We start from the raw sequence: 15,698 nt of genomic DNA on the forward strand, positions 1-15,698 counted from the left end.
TATATATATATATATAATGCTAGATGGCGAAGAGGAGAAAGAAGCAGGGGAGAAACAGTGTTGAGCGCTTTTTTTTTGGGGTTGTTTTCATTGTATAGAGTGCAAATGGTTTTTGGGTGGTAAAGCATAACATATATATAACATAAAACGTGTTATCATAAGAGATTGTGTGTGTTGGAAATTTACCATGGGTGTCGATTGATATCAGCAGCAACAGCAACAGCAGCCATGCTGTGCTGTTGCTGGCTGTCCAGGTCACCGTCTTTACGATCTTCGTCCAGAGAGGATTGGCGATAAGATTGTAGAGACGACATGATGCTTGGCGTGTACACTTTTCCAGGTGACATGTACGGATGATGTCGAGGACTAGCTACTCTGGGTGTTGCCATGATCACACTTTGTCTACGCTCAGCAGATGTCGGCGTCGATGTGGTAGATGAAGATGTAGCGGTAGTGGTCGCATTGCTATCGTATTCACCACTGCCACGTGAAGGTGGTAGATGAAACGCAGATGCCTTATTACCTAGTAGAGCAGAGTGTTATCATTAGAAGCTTCGCAATCGACAACAGGAAAGACATACCAGCTTCAGACGATGTAGGAGACGAGAGGGTGCCAGGTAGCATTGATTTATGTCCTGCATTGTATACACATGTACAAATAAATACATATGAATTTTGCATGAATTATGTTGCAAGCAGCTTACCGTAGAGTGAACAGTCGTGGTTCTGCTTTCCTCCTCCATCATCAAGCAGTTCATCTGAAAAGTACATGCGATTATTCGATCCAGTTTGAGAGGGCTTGTCTTGATGCTGTTGATAGACGGAATATGGCCCATTGGAGCCAGCATTGTTATTGTACCCGCCCACGAGGCCGCCAATGGATTGTCTGTTACTATGACCGTTGTGATTGCTGTTGCTGTTGTATTCTACTTGAGAAGACAGTATAAACATAGCGTCACTAGGATGATTCATCATTGAACCATGAAATCCTGCATTTCGATAGCCTAAACAAAGAGAGCAACATGGAGATTAAGGAGAAATAAAGTACACAGGAGAAGCAAAAGATATAAGGAGAAAGTAAACAAAAAGGGATAATTAGTAACAAGTACATACACGCACGCACGCACGCACGCACGCATGCACGCACAAACATAAAGAGCCATTCGACCGCGTGCGTACGGAAACCAGACACACTCAACTTACTCGAAGTATTGCTTTCGTTATTATGGCGATCCCAGTTGGTTGATGATGTGGGGTTGATACTAGAAGCGTTGGGTGTAGCACCTGTAGCAGCACTGGATGGAGATGATGACGAATTGAAATTACCATACTGCTGTGTTCTGTAGCCATTCAAGCCGTTCATTCTGCTTGTATTGATGGAATTATGTAAAGCAGTTGCATACAAAAAGACGCTTGGATCTTCCACAAACAAAGGATACAGTATCTCTTGAATCTTGTACTGAGCAGCCAACAGTTTGGCTCTTACAAAAGTGATCCAAACACCCTTCAAGTGCATGGCTCCTACTTTGACAACCACACGACCCTTTTCGTTCTTCAGTATGCCATCACGCTTGCCACGAGACATGCCAGCAACATTGAGTAGTTTGGTGCCATTGATCATATCATTGTCTATAGGTTTTGCAGTTAGGTTTTGTTATGTATGTAGATGCGCTGATATGCTTGTCCTAATACAAACCTTGACGTCTGGCGACACAAATACCGTTGGCATCGACTTGGTAGCAAATGGTGCCTTCATCTTCCCATAAGGTGGTGGTAAGTTTGGGCCGAGCAGCCAGACTATGACGAGCTTGGCTTGGCATGCTGGAAGTCATACCATAAGCCGAGTAAGTGTTGCTTTGTTGCTGCTGATATTGCTGTTGGTGGTGCGAAGCAGAGGAGAGAGACGAGGCAGAAGGGGGATGATGGTGGTGGTGAGAGAGATGAGGACTATTGTAGACTGTATTGGCGGTAGTAGGCGAGACAAAGTAATTGGGTGAGCTGTTGTAAGCAGACATCAAGTTGGCACTGGGCGAGTTGGAGTAGTGTTTATCAATAGAGGGCAAATCCATGTTTGATTTAATATGATGAGTAGGTGATGTGGTAGCTGCTGTTGTAGTAGCAGTAGAAGAAGAAGAAGAAGCAGTATTGTTATCCGCATGATTTGTATGCATCATGGTTGAAAGAGGAGGAGGGGGTGAAGTAACAGTGGTACTATTGCTACCATGATGAGTGCTACCTCCAATGTTATTGTCGTGATGAGGATTGTGATTCCAACCACTGCTATTATTACTGTTTGGTGTAGCCCAGCTATGACTTGCGCCTGTTGCAGCACCAGCAGCATGATTAGAGTATGGGCCATGGCCATCCAAGCTTGATCGTTGCTGAATCAAGTCCTCATTTACTACTTTATAATTGCCGTTGGATGATGATGGTGGATAGAGCGATGGCATAGATGCAGGTCTTCCGAGTGGATGTGCATGGGCGTTCTCACGTGATAGATTATCATGATTGTAATGATGCTGTGAATACATGGATGCGATCAGATCAAGTGTTGTTGGATAGAGTGTCGTTTGAGTTGCTTTTGGGTTTAATATGAGATGTAAATGTAAAAGCAAGAATAAGAGAAAGAGAGATACAAAGAAAGAGAGAGAAAAGGAAAAAGGAAAGAGGAAAATATTTATTTCTAAAATGTGTTAAATAAACTGCTGTTTACGCTTATGCTTATGCTGCTGCTGCTGCTGCTGTGGTGATGATGCTGATGATGATGATGATTTCTTGCTTCTTATTGTAAATTCATGCAAAATTATCACTCGCACGCGCACAACACTCAAAAAAGACACATTTTAATATTGTGAATTAAAGGAGCATTTCAAAAGAAAAGCTTTAATATACAAATGAGCCAGAGATTAGTTTTTAATTTTGACAAGTTGATCCATATAGGAGCCTTGCTGCTCACACAGTTTTATATTAGGTCAAGGCGCACTTCTTTATCATGATTACAAGGAGGTGAAGAAACAAAAAAGATATACAACAACAACAACTTGTTGAAAGAGGAGGTCATTATATAGGATAAAAAAAAGGGGGGGCAAGTGAAAGTATCCGTGTTATATTTCATATAGAATGAAAAAAGGGGGGGAACCTTTTATGAAGGAATATTGCACTATAGTATCAGCATGTACATGGAGTGTGCTGTAGCAAAGACATGTCCTTGGCTTTGACGGCTGTAAGCGAGAGTGTGTCGCTGCATTTCATATTGTATAGATTCAGCTGCATTGTGTACAATTAGACGCATCAACAAGGATAAACTAAGGGGGTTCTACTCTATAGAGTAGTAGATGAAGCAATTGTGTATGCGCCATGTACTCCAATTTCTATGGCAAGTGATGGATAGTGCATCAAATTCATGCAAGCTCATGTAAAGTATGCTTTATATTTTAGAAATGCCTATTGTCTATTTATACATGGCTTGAAGCGTTTGAAATAATCGTATGCAACAAAAGGAGGCAACATTAGGTTTCATATCCTGTATAACACTCATTATACAAGATCATTTTACAATCTAGGAAACACTCTTGTTGTATACACCTATACTGGCGGCTGCTTCTGTTGAGCAGCATGTCTGTATTAATATGTAGCGGTTAACAGATCAAATCGATACATATGAGACCTTGTGGCGGCAAGTTGGTTAGAGTGTTTCATTATACCTTGATGAAACAGTGATCTGAAAAAAAAAATCCAGGTACGGATTTGGTATCATTTTGACAGTTGTAGTTGGCATCGTAGTCTATTTGCATCCATTATTTTAAACATCTACACGTTTCGTCTGATACAAAATTTTACTCCTATATTATCACACATTCACAACTACATATGAAGCCTATTCGCACATCATTTCATGTACAACATTCAATACAAGAAAGTCGAGATCAAATGGCATGATAATCGACGATACACACACACAGAAAAAAAGAAATGAGTCTAGATGATGCTATTGTAGCACTCATCTATTAAATACTCCATTTGGAAGTTGTCGCAAAGTAGTACAAAATTACAGATTATGTTTCATTATGGCACACACGCTTTGATTCTGATTGATATTGGCTGATAGATCAAGGTACAATGTATTTCAATCGGTTCTGTAGCGGAATAATGTGTGTATTCAAAGTATTGTCTTTCAAGCTGGCTATCGTTAGCATCATTAACAGTTTTAATTCAGGAAATGGAACCAACTTTTAACACACGATTGCTCTTCAAATACGCCAAACAAGTCTATGAGGTCGCTTCTATATCTTTTGCTTTTTATCACGCTCATTCTCTTGATTATAGAGATCATTGATAAAATGCGGTCTGGAAGAAAGGAGTATAATAAATATTATGCTGATATTAATATCCATTGAAGACCTGTTGCCATAAATGCTGCTTTTCTAGGATGCTTCAAGTCTCTATCGATAGGCACATGTCATATATGGGCTGATACCATTGCTGCATCACCTCTTACTGGTCAAAATCAGGCGAATCATAGCGAAATTTAAATGGATTTGAGCAGCCATTTCTCAAGTTAGAGGCCGTTTTAGACCGCCAGAATAGCACCAAACAATTGCTCTCATTTAGAAGTAACTGTTTGATACTCTTGCTCAACTTTTTTGGGAACATCGAAAATCGACCCCAAACCATGAGGTACCCCCTCAAGTGTTTCCATCAAAAATCAACCGATCGCGTTTTTCATCTTGAAAATGAGGACTTTTATTATGACATGCATTATATCAAAATGTTGCTCTCGATCCAACACAACCCCTAAAAGCTCTTTTGCGAGACTTTCATATGTGAAATCTCGACATTTTGATCAAAAACCTCATATCATATTCTCAAATATTGCTCTATAGCTTCAATCAAAAAACCTCTAAGGATTAGCACCATCGGAAGCGCCTTGAAAAGTACTCCAAAAATGCATTAGAAAGTATGAGATGATCATCACAACTTTATAGTCGAATCATGCAAAATACATCAAACAAGTCGAAATTTTGACAATATCAACGAATTGACACAGAATATCGAGCGGAAATAGAATTAGCTCTGGCTGCTAAGACTGGCCCCAAAGTTATTAGAGAGACAATCAACGATGGTAAAGCCAACATGAAGGGAAATGCGACCTGAAGAGTATTATAGCTTAGTTTTGCTATGTCTTGATGCGTTTGGTGATTTTATTATATGCTTGAAGGATTTGATCAGTGCCAAATGCTCACTTATAAGCGAATTCCAAGGCGAAATATGATACATAAACTACAGTATAACCAGCTGCTAGACCCTCTTCGATACATGAAATGCTCGAATAATTTCTTCTGGACTTTTACCCAATATACGCTCTCAAGTAATAATCATTTGCAAAACATTGGAAACTAAAAATAGTGGACGTGGAAGGTTCTTTCTAGTATTTTGTATTTTCCGACAGTTGTCTAGAGTCTCTGTGATCTCGAAGCATCGCCGCGGAAATGACTCACATTGCCAACAAATATTTTATCATGAAAACCCTGAAAAAGAAACATCGTGGGAGATATTGGAATAAACAATTCGATAGGCGCAAAGTCTCCATTGTTGCACATATTAGATGCTATCAAACAGATAATCTTAACTCCAACCACATTTTCTGTCAATTTGTGGTTACCAAAATGACAAATCAAAACTGCGATCCACGTTTCTTTTTTCACGAGCCTTCAACCTCATTTTCAACATTTGATAGGCTTAAAAATTTTGTTGATCCTCTTCAATTGAATGTGAAATCAACATTTATTAAAAATAGACGCAAAATCCCTCCGGCTTTTTACAGATAAAAATCGGGTAAAAAGAGTTTTTTTTTTTTTTTTTTTTTTTTTTTTTTTGAATGTGATGAATTGTCACGAAATGTGAGGTTTTTATTATGATTTGAATAGAATGCAATTGAGGATTTTAAATTAATTAAATGAAGAGATTTGCTCATAGTTATACGAATGAGTGTCTAGTTGTGATGGAGGTGATATATATGTATAAATAGTTTGTGTTTGCAAATAAAGCAGGTAGACCACGCAGCAGATCAGGTATTAGCAAGAGCGTATTTACTTGGATTTAGTGTAAAAGAGCACATCATTCTTGCATTCTTGTGCATATGCAAGAGCAGCAGAACCACCGGCAACAGAGAAGACAACCTTCTTGGTAGCAACCATACGAGCAATTTGAGAGAGCATATTGATAGAGATGTGTAGAGAGAGAAAACTAAGAGTTTATAATGAAGAAAATAAAATTAAAAATCTGGCCTCTTTATATATGGATTTGAAGCCCTGAAATTTATTTAGGGTTACTGCCCGATAGAAGGCAGTGGAGTTATTCATCCGGGGAGACATTTCCTTAATCGATGGTGTGAGTCAGTTTTCAGATTTATACCAATCAAGGTTTGCAATGACTAAAAATTTACATCAAAGGGACATGTCCACACATTTGAAACGCCTATCGACCCTGTATTCAAACGCTTTTTTGTTTATACGTATACAAACAACAAAGCAGCTCACTCTACAGGCATCACGAGATGTAGCAAGACAAAACCGCATATATTTTCTCTGGCCAGATGCTTGCTTTTTCTCTTTTTTTTTTTCTTTTTTTCTCTCTTCGCCAAGATTGAATAAAAAAAAAAAAAATTATTCAAAAAGTTTATCAGATAAAATCTCCATTTGATTAAACCTCAGTTCTATTGTTGTATTACCATCATGATGCTTTTTAGAAGAAATAACACTGATTTGGCAGCGATACACAACTTTTATGTATCCACAAGCTCAGGCTCTGCTGATAAACCTATCGCCTATGGGCCTGGATCCATTATCAACGGTAATTATAGAGTGCGCAATCGTATCATGTTGTTGCAAATGTTGATATCGTAATGTTAGGGTCGTTGATGATCACAAATGATAAGCCATTATCTACTAAAAATATCCGTATTGTCTTCAAATGCGAAGCAATGGACAGCTCCAAGCGGGAAAAGGCCAGCATCTTCTCTGTGGATACAGTCATTTGGGGAAATCCAAAGGAATCTGCTACTCACGCAGAATTGCCTCAGGGAAGCCACATGTATTTGTTTGCCATTCGACTGCCTCAAGTCAACTACCCGCCTTCCATGCACGACTCTCATTTTGGTCATCGTATTGGCTATACGTTGCAAGGTGTCATTGACCTTGAATCTGAACCTCATTTCACAGCCACTGTGCCCATCCTCTACCTGCCTTTGGTCACCACCAATCTACCCACATCCAAAATGACTCAAGTCTTTGAGAAGGAAAACAGAAAGATCCAAGTCACCGCAGAATTAATTAAACCAGCTTACTGTCCAGGTTTGTATAGATTGGATCCAACGTATGCTCAACATGATAGAATGACGAAATTTCTCACACTCTCTCCATATATAGGCGACCTTTGCACTGTCAAAATGATCACCAATAACAATTCAGACTCAAAAATCAGCAGCGTTCAGGTGCAATTGCTAGCAGTAGCCACAACATTGAATCCGAATCATTCCGCCGCCACACTTGAAAATGAGCATATTCACAAGCAATACAATATACTATCCGAATCGTTCTACGTATCCATTGCAAAGCAAGCGCGTGATCATCAAGACATCTTCAGGTTCCAGATACCCTCTAACTTAGTGCCTACATTTACAAACAAGATGGGCAAATACATTGATATCGCTTACCGAGTAGAGATCACATTGCCGAGTCATTCCAATGGGGGCGGCATCTTCAACAGCCAGCAGCAGTTGGTCACCAACACCATTGCGCTGCCTATTACCATTGCTACCGTACCTCCTTCCTATCCAATTCAAATTGAGATTCATGAATCCACCAACAATGACGAACTGCCTACGTTTATACCAAATATAGAATCACCTCTGCCTAGTCCTGTGCATTATCCCGCTGACCGCGCTTATTCTGTATCACCTTCAAACTCTTTCCAAATGTCAACCGACATGGAAATCTCTGAGGAGGATGCTGATTTCGTCTTGAACAGGAATGAAAGCCAAATTGATGCTTCAGGTCATTTGATGGTGCCAGGTGCTACTGATGGAAGACGCAAATCTTCTTCTGCCTCTTCAGAATTGTCTGAAAATGCCAGTACTTTGGCTAATAGTAGACTTGAAATTGTCTCTTGATTGAATAAATCATAACTTAATGAATGCTTAGTCCCTAGATACGTTTACAATCCTAACATGGAAACCGATGAGTTGCCAGACATTCGTCAGGCCTGGCGCATATATGATTAGTGATTTTAAATAAATCAATCAACAACCACTTTTATCTTTATCCTCTTTCCTCTACTCAATGTTTGCAACGTTTTCTTTGAACGACGACCTGGAGCCTCAGAGATTTCCCTACTTACTGCAGACATGTTATGCAGCCCATGCATCGTCAATGTCCAGACTAACGTTATTAAATATAGAATGCAATAAAATATCATTATGAACGATATAGAAGGCAATAAAATATTATCATAAACGATAGTGCTATGACCTGCCACCTACTTTCTATACGCTTCAAGGGCATTTACTATTGTATTGCCTTATGAAAAGGGCATGAGTTTTCCAGCTGGCCCCACCAGCCAAAATTAATTCAAACCCAAAATCATAGTCTGTTCCAGATTGGACAAATTTTGATGATTCTGGACTCGATCGAGCTATTTTTGCAGATTCGACTAAGTGAAGTATGATAATCACCCCATGCTTCCTTAAGCTTTCCTGGAGTACTTTTCAAGGCGCTTCCAATGGTACCAAGTTATATAGATGTTTTGAATACACTTATTGAATGATTTGTAAAAATATGAAAAGAGGTTTCTGGCCAAAATGTCGAAATTTTACATATCAAAGTCCCACAAAGATGATTTCAGAGGTTGCTTTGGATTGATAGAAACATTTTGATTCAAGATATACCATAGTAAAACTCTCCATTTTCAAGGTGAAAAGCGCGATCGTTTGATTTTCGATGAAAACCATGAGGGGTACCTCATGCTTTTTGATCGATTTTTGACCATGTTTTTTTGGTCCCCAAAAAGTTGAACAAAGGTGTCAGGGACTAACTGCCAGATGAGAGCAACTGTTTGGTGCTATTCTGACAATCTATAACTGCCTTGAACGCGAGAAAACGCAGCTCAAATGCACTCAGATTTTGCTGTATTAGGCACACTCTTGATTAAAAAGTGATAATATCTGTAAGATACATGCCTGTATATGAAGTAGCTACGTGTATATGGATGTAGAGCATCACATAAGAATCAGATCCACAAATAATATGAAGGGTTACTATGTGTAAGTGGAGGGTCAAAATGAAAGTAGTAGTGTTATGATAAGATACACAAGGGCAATTGGTTCTCACCGAAGCGTAAATACTCGTATGCTGTAACCTGATTCTTGCTTCATTTGTTCAATAATAAGTGGCTTTTGTAGAACAGCACTCATAGTCTCATCTTCAAGTTAATATTAAGTCTTATTTCTTTGATTTAAATGAATAGCAATCGATGTGAGTTTATAGTGCTCTGTAGGGTGCCAAGTTTATTAGTAGACCAGTGGGACCAAAAAGACCACACCTCCTTCTTCATTTGATGCAATGCCGTAGCTGAGGATGTTACGTTGGGCCCAGTAAGAAGAAGACTATCAGCCACTTCTGAGTTGTCTCCAAATCAATAAGCCTGTTGAGAAACACTGGGTACTCTCTCTATATCACATTTCAATTCTTATTCCAAGGACAGAGTCAAGATTTGCTGAGGCGAATGTTTGCTTCTAGTGCTGAAATAAAGGCTTGATCTAGTATTTTGTATCAACCAAAAGCTACATGAACATATTCTCAAACTGCACAATCCATTTCTAAATCATCTGAGCGTTATACATTTTGACATGATTCATCAAAGAGCACTCCAATGCCAACTGTACACTCAAAATGACAAACACTCAACCCTCATCCTATTAACTACCACAAAACCAACCATCTGATCCACTACATAATTACTATGTATCTAACATTTTATTGATTTATAAATTTCCCATCTTCTTCTCGATAGCTTGATCAATGCTCTCTAATGAATTTGCGAATTGAATCTTCTTCAAGTTACGTACAAGTGTCTTTGGTAAGCCGAGTTCTTGAGCTTTGTTGTTGTTGCTTTCGAGGATATCCTTGACAGATACCTTTTGTGTCTCTGAAAATTTACGTGCAAGTGTGCTGGTCACTGTTTCTCTCAAGGTGTCTGAGGGCCCATCAATGTATTCAATGATAGCCATGGGTGCATTGTCTCCGTAACGTTTACCGATTCTTTGAATACGAGTATATCCACCTTGTCTGTTGGCAAAGCGAGGAGCAAGTTCGTCAAATAATTTGGGCATAGTGATATCACGGCTCTACATGACGTTCCATTTAGCTATACATTCTATCCATCCATAGCATCAGATCTTACATTGAGGTAAGCAAGGGCCTGCTTCTTGGCTTCAACATCACCCTTTTTGCCAAGGGTAATAATGGAATCAGCAATGGGTTGAATGGTCTTTGCCTTGGCAACAGTGGTCTCAATACGGCCATGCTCGACCAAAGAAGAAACCATGTTTCTAAGCAGTGAGTTTCTGTGTCCAGAGGTACGGTTAAGACGACGCAAGTGTTTGCCGTGGTGCATTGCTGTATGTGTTGTGTATGTGGAAAGAGAAAAATGTCAAAATTTAGACCCTGGGTTGTAATTCCACTCTTTGAGTGGCGAGAGAAAAAGCCCCCCCTCCCTTCACCCCCACACACACTACACATTTCACCACAAACCTTCAATCGATGTGACTAGGTAACCTTTGTGAACAAGATTACACATGCATTTGAATCTATTAAAATGCACTTTATCTGTAAACAATGCTCGCCAAACATCTACTACGCTCAAATACAAGCCTTTTGGTCAAGCAATCCTTGTTGAAACGTAACATTTGAACCACAATGACAGGCTATGTTCCCCTCACTCATCGTTTTATTATAGCTACATTGGCTCGTTCCTTTGCCAGTTCACCAGCATCCCACCACTTTCAAGAGAAAGACGAGCTTCACAAGGGGGATCATTACACACCTGTTCCTGGCCGTAGCTTGCTTGAGCTGGAAGGACCCGAAACGGCCAAGTTTCTGCAAGGCCTAATGACTAACCATATGCCAAAGATCTCGCCTGGTGGTGATGGGTTTTATGCTGCATTTTTAACACCTCCCGTAAGCACATATCAACTCTAATCTTGATTTCTGTTAACCAAGATTCACCGTAGGGACGTATGCTGTACGATACATTCATCTATCCCGTCAATGTGGGTGTCAATTTCCCACATCCCAAGTTCATCATTGACTGTCCAAGTGCCACGAAATCGACATTTTTACGCCATTTGAAACGATACATTCTACGAGCCAAGGTCAAAGTAAGAGATTGCTCGGAGGAATACAAGCTATGGCACATTTGGGGACCTGCACTCAACAAGGAGGATCCTGCTCTCGTCAAGAAGGAAAAGCGATTTTCAGATATTGGTTGTATGGATCCTCGCATCCCTGGTTTTGGATATCGAGCCGTCTTGCCAGCAGACCAGGATGTCCAACATGTATTGCCCACATCGGGCCAGTTTGAAGCATTAAATGAAGACGAATATACAATCCGTCGTATGCTGCAGGGACTGCCTGAGGGACCAGATGATCTCTGGCCTGAAGTCTCTTTGCCTTTGGAGTCTAACTTTGATTATATGAATGGCGTGGATTTCCGCAAGGGATGCTATGTTGGGCAGGAATTAACTATTCGCACATTCCATACAGGTGTCGTTCGTAAACGCATTGTACCTATTCAGCTATACGACAAGGATAAAGGGTAAAGTCCATTTTGTTGCCATGTGTAATGTTATTAACAGTTTTCTGGTAGGTCGCCATCTGTTCAAAAAGTGGATCGCAATGCTGTTTGGCCATCTGTGCTTGAACCTCAAAGCGACATCAAATTAGTGGATGGCACCAGCAAGCGAGGTGTGGGCAAATTCTGCTCTGGTATTCACAATATTGGCTTGGCATTGATGAGATTGGAGCACATTCAAAACGATGAAAAAGCGTTTACTTCTGCGAAAGACGAGTCTGTCCGTTTGAGACCCTTCTTGCCTGAATGGTGGACTGAAGAGCAATTGTAGTAATCTGCTGCATTTAAAACCATTTTGATGTTGTAATAAAATTTTTGTATTTGTAACCGTTAAAACTTTTTCATCCATCACTCTTCTATTTCAAAATGGGTAAAAAGAACTCTGAAGATTACAGCGGACGTTCCTCTAAATCGCATGGACACAAAGGCGCTAGCGCCAAGAGCCATGGAAAACCTCAGTATGTATTTTGCCTAGTGATAGTTTGTAGCATACTGACATCATGCCAAGCTCTAGTAAAGGATCTCGATATGACAAATATGCAGATGCCAGTTTGATTGCTCCTGGTACAGAGCAAGGGCAAGGTATCAATTGACAGAGTATCGGCATCAGCAATATGCTTACATGCTATCATAGTTGAAGAGGGACATGTTTCAAGCATCCCTATGCCTGTAGCCATGTGGGATTTTAAGCATTGTGATCCCAAGAGATGTTCCGGTGTCAAATTAGCTCGTTGTGATATGCTCAAGACACTCAAATTAACACAACGGTTCCGTGGTATCGTTGCTAGGTAACTACTTTGAGCAGCAGCATTTCAGATCACCTACTTACAGAGACACCATTCTAGTCCTATAGGCGAAAAGGTGGTTTCACCAGCAGATCGCAAAGTAGTTGAATTATACGGAGCCGGTGTGGTCGATTGCTCCTGGGCTCGTGTAGATGAAGTCCCATTCTCCAAGATCAAAGGACCCACCGATCGTTTACTGCCTTATCTAGTAGCAACAAATCCAGTTAACTACGGCAAACCATGGAAATTGAACTGCGCAGAGGCACTGGCAGCCATATTCTACATTACTGGATATCCCGAGCATGGAGAAGCATTGTTGGGCAAATTTAAATGGGGACACGCATTCAAAAAGGTCAATGGTGGGTTGCTGTCCAGATATTCCAAATGTAAAGATGCTGCAGAGGTGTTGGAAGTGCAGAATGAATACCTCAAGAAATTAGAAGAAGATGAACGCATCAAAAAGGAGGAATCTCTTGCTCAGCAAGACGGAGATAGCGAGGATGACGATCTGCTCTTTAAGAATCACAATCGCGACAATGCCTTTACTGCGTTTGCTGATGACACCGATGACTCTGAGGAGGATTCAGACGAAGAAGATTCAGATGAAGATAGTGAGGGAGAGGAGAACTCTGGAGATGAAGAGAAAAACGATGACAGTATAGACTTGATTACAGACAATTTGGGAAACACTTATATTCGTAATCATTAATAATTAATGCAAAACAAATAAACAAAATTACAAGTTATCTCCCACACATACAAAAGACGAGAAATGCAGAGATGCGTTCAATAGAATATTTTATTTACATGGCGTATGTGTACATTTACAACTTGGACTTGTCACCAGCAAGTTGCTTGAAGACGGTATCAAGCTTGGTAGCCAACATCATTTGGCCCTTGATCTTGAGCTTACCAGACATGTAGGCCTTTTGACCATTCAATTTACCAGAAGCTAATTGAACAAAGTCGGCATCAGCAATAGAGATGATAGCATCAGGCTTGTTGGCGCCCTTTCCCTTGACAACAGACCCATCCTTCTTGAGATCCACAGTGAAAGTCTCAGTCTTTCCCTCGGCATTCTTTACAACGAACTCAAAGATGCCATTGACTTGCTTGATCAGCTTGGCCTTACCATCGGCAGGAAGAGCATCGAGTGATTGTTTGAGAGTGGCAAAGACTTCAGAGCTTTGGAAACCGGCAGTTTTGATATCAGACATATTTATATAATTGAGTAGGGTAAAGAAGAAGGAAAAGAAAAGAAAAAAACAAAACGGGCATACAGATGGCTATTTAAATACGCCTTTGAATCAACAAGACTTTCACATGTCGATACAATACACCGGCATTTCAATCGTAACCCTTCTGCTCTCCACAATGTTTAACGATTGATGGGAAAACTGGAATTTAAGGTTTACTCCACATTCAAACACTTTTAGCATATGAAAACGACTCATCTTTTATTCAATTGTCTAAACTCTCTCAGCAACCCAAATTGCAGTCTTGCATCCTTGCATAATCACACCTTTGAGTACGGAATGAAAAGGAGCTTGTTGAGCATCGTGAGCCACTGCAATATCGTGATGTTCCAATTCTTCATCTCTAAACTGAGCTACCGTCTATTCAGAATTTTTTAAAAAAAACAAAGTGGTTAATACCAGAAGCGTCAGATACGATGCCATGCTGTTTACCTTGCTGAGGTCAGCCAAATCTTGATTAGGATCCTTCATAGCAACCAGCTCTCTCAATTGATCATCGTAATGGTTTCCAATCACAGTTTCTACTGCTTCAGTACAAGCCATAGCAGCTTCCTTGCCCAACAGCGCAGTACCCGCACCTACAGCATAGCCAGCTACTTCCCACAAAGGTCTCAGCAAGCTTGGTCTTACACGATGTTGCCCAACCAAATGATCAAAGCGAGCTAAATGTTCTTTCTCTTGGTCCCACATTTCTTGCAAGATGGGTCGCAAGTTCTTGTCGTTACCCAACACTGCAATTTGTCCCTTATATATGTAATAAGCGCCTACTTCGCCTGCTTGGTCGACACGAATCATGGGATCCAGATATGCACGCTCTTCATCTGTTAATTTACGATCGCTCAGTGCCTTATCGTTACCCGTGTAGTTGTATAGAGTGCGCTTGTATAGATGTGTTGTGCTGCGTGGAAGCTGTTTGCTGGCAGTGATGGCGGTTGCTCGGAGCATGATGGAATGGTGTGAAGATGTATTTGTTTTAAATCTGATAAACGACCCCCTCGCCTTTAATTTTTTTTTTGTGTGTCCAGGCTTCTTTTTTTTTTTTCAATGCCGAGTCGGTCTAAATTCTGAATTTGCATACACTTCATTCATTCTGTCAAGTGTCAAGCTTATCTTGAACATTCCTCTGCAACATTTGCGCATAAAACTGCTTCCAAAACTCATTTCTTTCATAGAAAATGATGCCTGTGCTGTCAATTATAGCCTTTTATATGTCGTATCTTAAATAGATTGTTGGTTTCATTATTGAATGCACTGGAGCGATAGTTGCTCCTAACTGATTCTTCGCCATGATCTATTATCTATAAGGATGCGCTACTTTTGCATCCAACAAACGTGGATTTTATGCCGCAATAAAAGAAATCCACGTTATAGCTGAGGATTTGGAATGGTAACGGCCTGTTTGTTATATAATCAGTATCGCCAGGCTGGAGCAAATATACTCAAATTCAAAGAAACATTTAGAGCGATGCAAAATAAGCACACGCTAGAGCCTACGCTTTGCAACGCTTCGAGCACAAAGCTGGCCATACATAAGATTGTGCATCGTATAAGGTGTCTTGTCTGATAGTCCAGAGTTGTCATTAGCCAAGAGCGATGGCCATCATTGGCTTTACGCCTGCAATAAATGACGCATAATTGATAGTGACAAAGCTCACGAGGACCATGGTGATAGGTTGGTGACCAAGTATATCCCTCACTTCTTGACAATATAGAGACGCAATAAGGGTCGCTTGCCGCATTCAGAAAAAAC

At 40.3% G+C, this 15,698-nt stretch overlaps 8 protein-coding genes across 8 annotated transcripts; 4 read left to right on the forward strand and 4 right to left on the reverse strand.

Moving 5' to 3' along the window:
- Nucleotides 1-182: 182 nt before the first annotated feature.
- SUV3 (RNA helicase) lies at nucleotides 183-2,531 on the reverse strand (the record flags this gene model as incomplete). The annotated part of the gene is made up of 5 exons (XM_064828952.1): nucleotides 183-523; nucleotides 582-635; nucleotides 705-1,004; nucleotides 1,204-1,629; nucleotides 1,697-2,531. 5 exons carry the CDS (start codon nucleotides 2,529-2,531, stop codon nucleotides 183-185), a joined length of 1,956 nt encoding a protein of 651 aa, XP_064686154.1.
- A 4,203-nt stretch (nucleotides 2,532-6,734) lies between these two features.
- On the forward strand, nucleotides 6,735-8,170 carry FUN31_3 (serine/threonine protein kinase; the record flags this gene model as incomplete). The annotated part of the gene is made up of 3 exons (XM_064828953.1): nucleotides 6,735-6,852; nucleotides 6,912-7,352; nucleotides 7,428-8,170. 3 exons carry the CDS (start codon nucleotides 6,735-6,737, stop codon nucleotides 8,168-8,170), a joined length of 1,302 nt encoding a protein of 433 aa, XP_064686155.1.
- A 1,869-nt stretch (nucleotides 8,171-10,039) lies between these two features.
- Nucleotides 10,040-10,671, reverse strand: ATC70_009726 (uncharacterized protein; the record flags this gene model as incomplete). The annotated part of the gene is made up of 2 exons (XM_064828954.1): nucleotides 10,040-10,402; nucleotides 10,459-10,671. 2 exons carry the CDS (start codon nucleotides 10,669-10,671, stop codon nucleotides 10,040-10,042), a joined length of 576 nt encoding a protein of 191 aa, XP_064686156.1.
- Nucleotides 10,672-10,892: 221 nt separating this feature from the next.
- On the forward strand, nucleotides 10,893-12,178 carry ATC70_009727 (uncharacterized protein; the record flags this gene model as incomplete). Its single annotated transcript, XM_064828955.1, has 4 exons — nucleotides 10,893-10,956; nucleotides 11,014-11,234; nucleotides 11,288-11,871; nucleotides 11,923-12,178. 4 exons carry the CDS (start codon nucleotides 10,893-10,895, stop codon nucleotides 12,176-12,178), a joined length of 1,125 nt encoding a protein of 374 aa, XP_064686157.1.
- Nucleotides 12,179-12,273: 95 nt separating this feature from the next.
- Nucleotides 12,274-12,500, forward strand: ATC70_009728 (uncharacterized protein; the record flags this gene model as incomplete). The annotated part of the gene is made up of 2 exons (XM_064828956.1): nucleotides 12,274-12,365; nucleotides 12,416-12,500. The coding sequence occupies 2 exons, from the start codon at nucleotides 12,274-12,276 to the stop codon at nucleotides 12,498-12,500; spliced, it is 177 nt and encodes a 58-aa protein (XP_064686158.1).
- A 70-nt stretch (nucleotides 12,501-12,570) lies between these two features.
- ATC70_009729 (uncharacterized protein) lies at nucleotides 12,571-13,401 on the forward strand (the record flags this gene model as incomplete). Its single annotated transcript, XM_064828957.1, has 2 exons — nucleotides 12,571-12,695; nucleotides 12,753-13,401. The coding sequence occupies 2 exons, from the start codon at nucleotides 12,571-12,573 to the stop codon at nucleotides 13,399-13,401; spliced, it is 774 nt and encodes a 257-aa protein (XP_064686159.1).
- Nucleotides 13,402-13,516: 115 nt separating this feature from the next.
- ATC70_009730 (uncharacterized protein) lies at nucleotides 13,517-13,909 on the reverse strand (the record flags this gene model as incomplete). The annotated part of the gene is made up of 1 exon (XM_064828958.1): nucleotides 13,517-13,909. The coding sequence occupies one exon, from the start codon at nucleotides 13,907-13,909 to the stop codon at nucleotides 13,517-13,519; it is 393 nt and encodes a 130-aa protein (XP_064686160.1).
- Nucleotides 13,910-14,161: 252 nt separating this feature from the next.
- GCS1_1 (Zn finger-containing GTPase- Activating Protein for ARF) lies at nucleotides 14,162-14,893 on the reverse strand (the record flags this gene model as incomplete). Its single annotated transcript, XM_064828959.1, has 2 exons — nucleotides 14,162-14,308; nucleotides 14,381-14,893. The coding sequence occupies 2 exons, from the start codon at nucleotides 14,891-14,893 to the stop codon at nucleotides 14,162-14,164; spliced, it is 660 nt and encodes a 219-aa protein (XP_064686161.1).
- Nucleotides 14,894-15,698: the final 805 nt, after the last annotated feature.

Source organism: Mucor velutinosus, assembly GCF_035048745.1.
Source record: "Mucor velutinosus strain NIH1002 chromosome Unknown tig00001563, whole genome shotgun sequence".
NCBI lineage: Eukaryota > Fungi > Mucoromycota > Mucoromycetes > Mucorales > Mucoraceae > Mucor > Mucor velutinosus.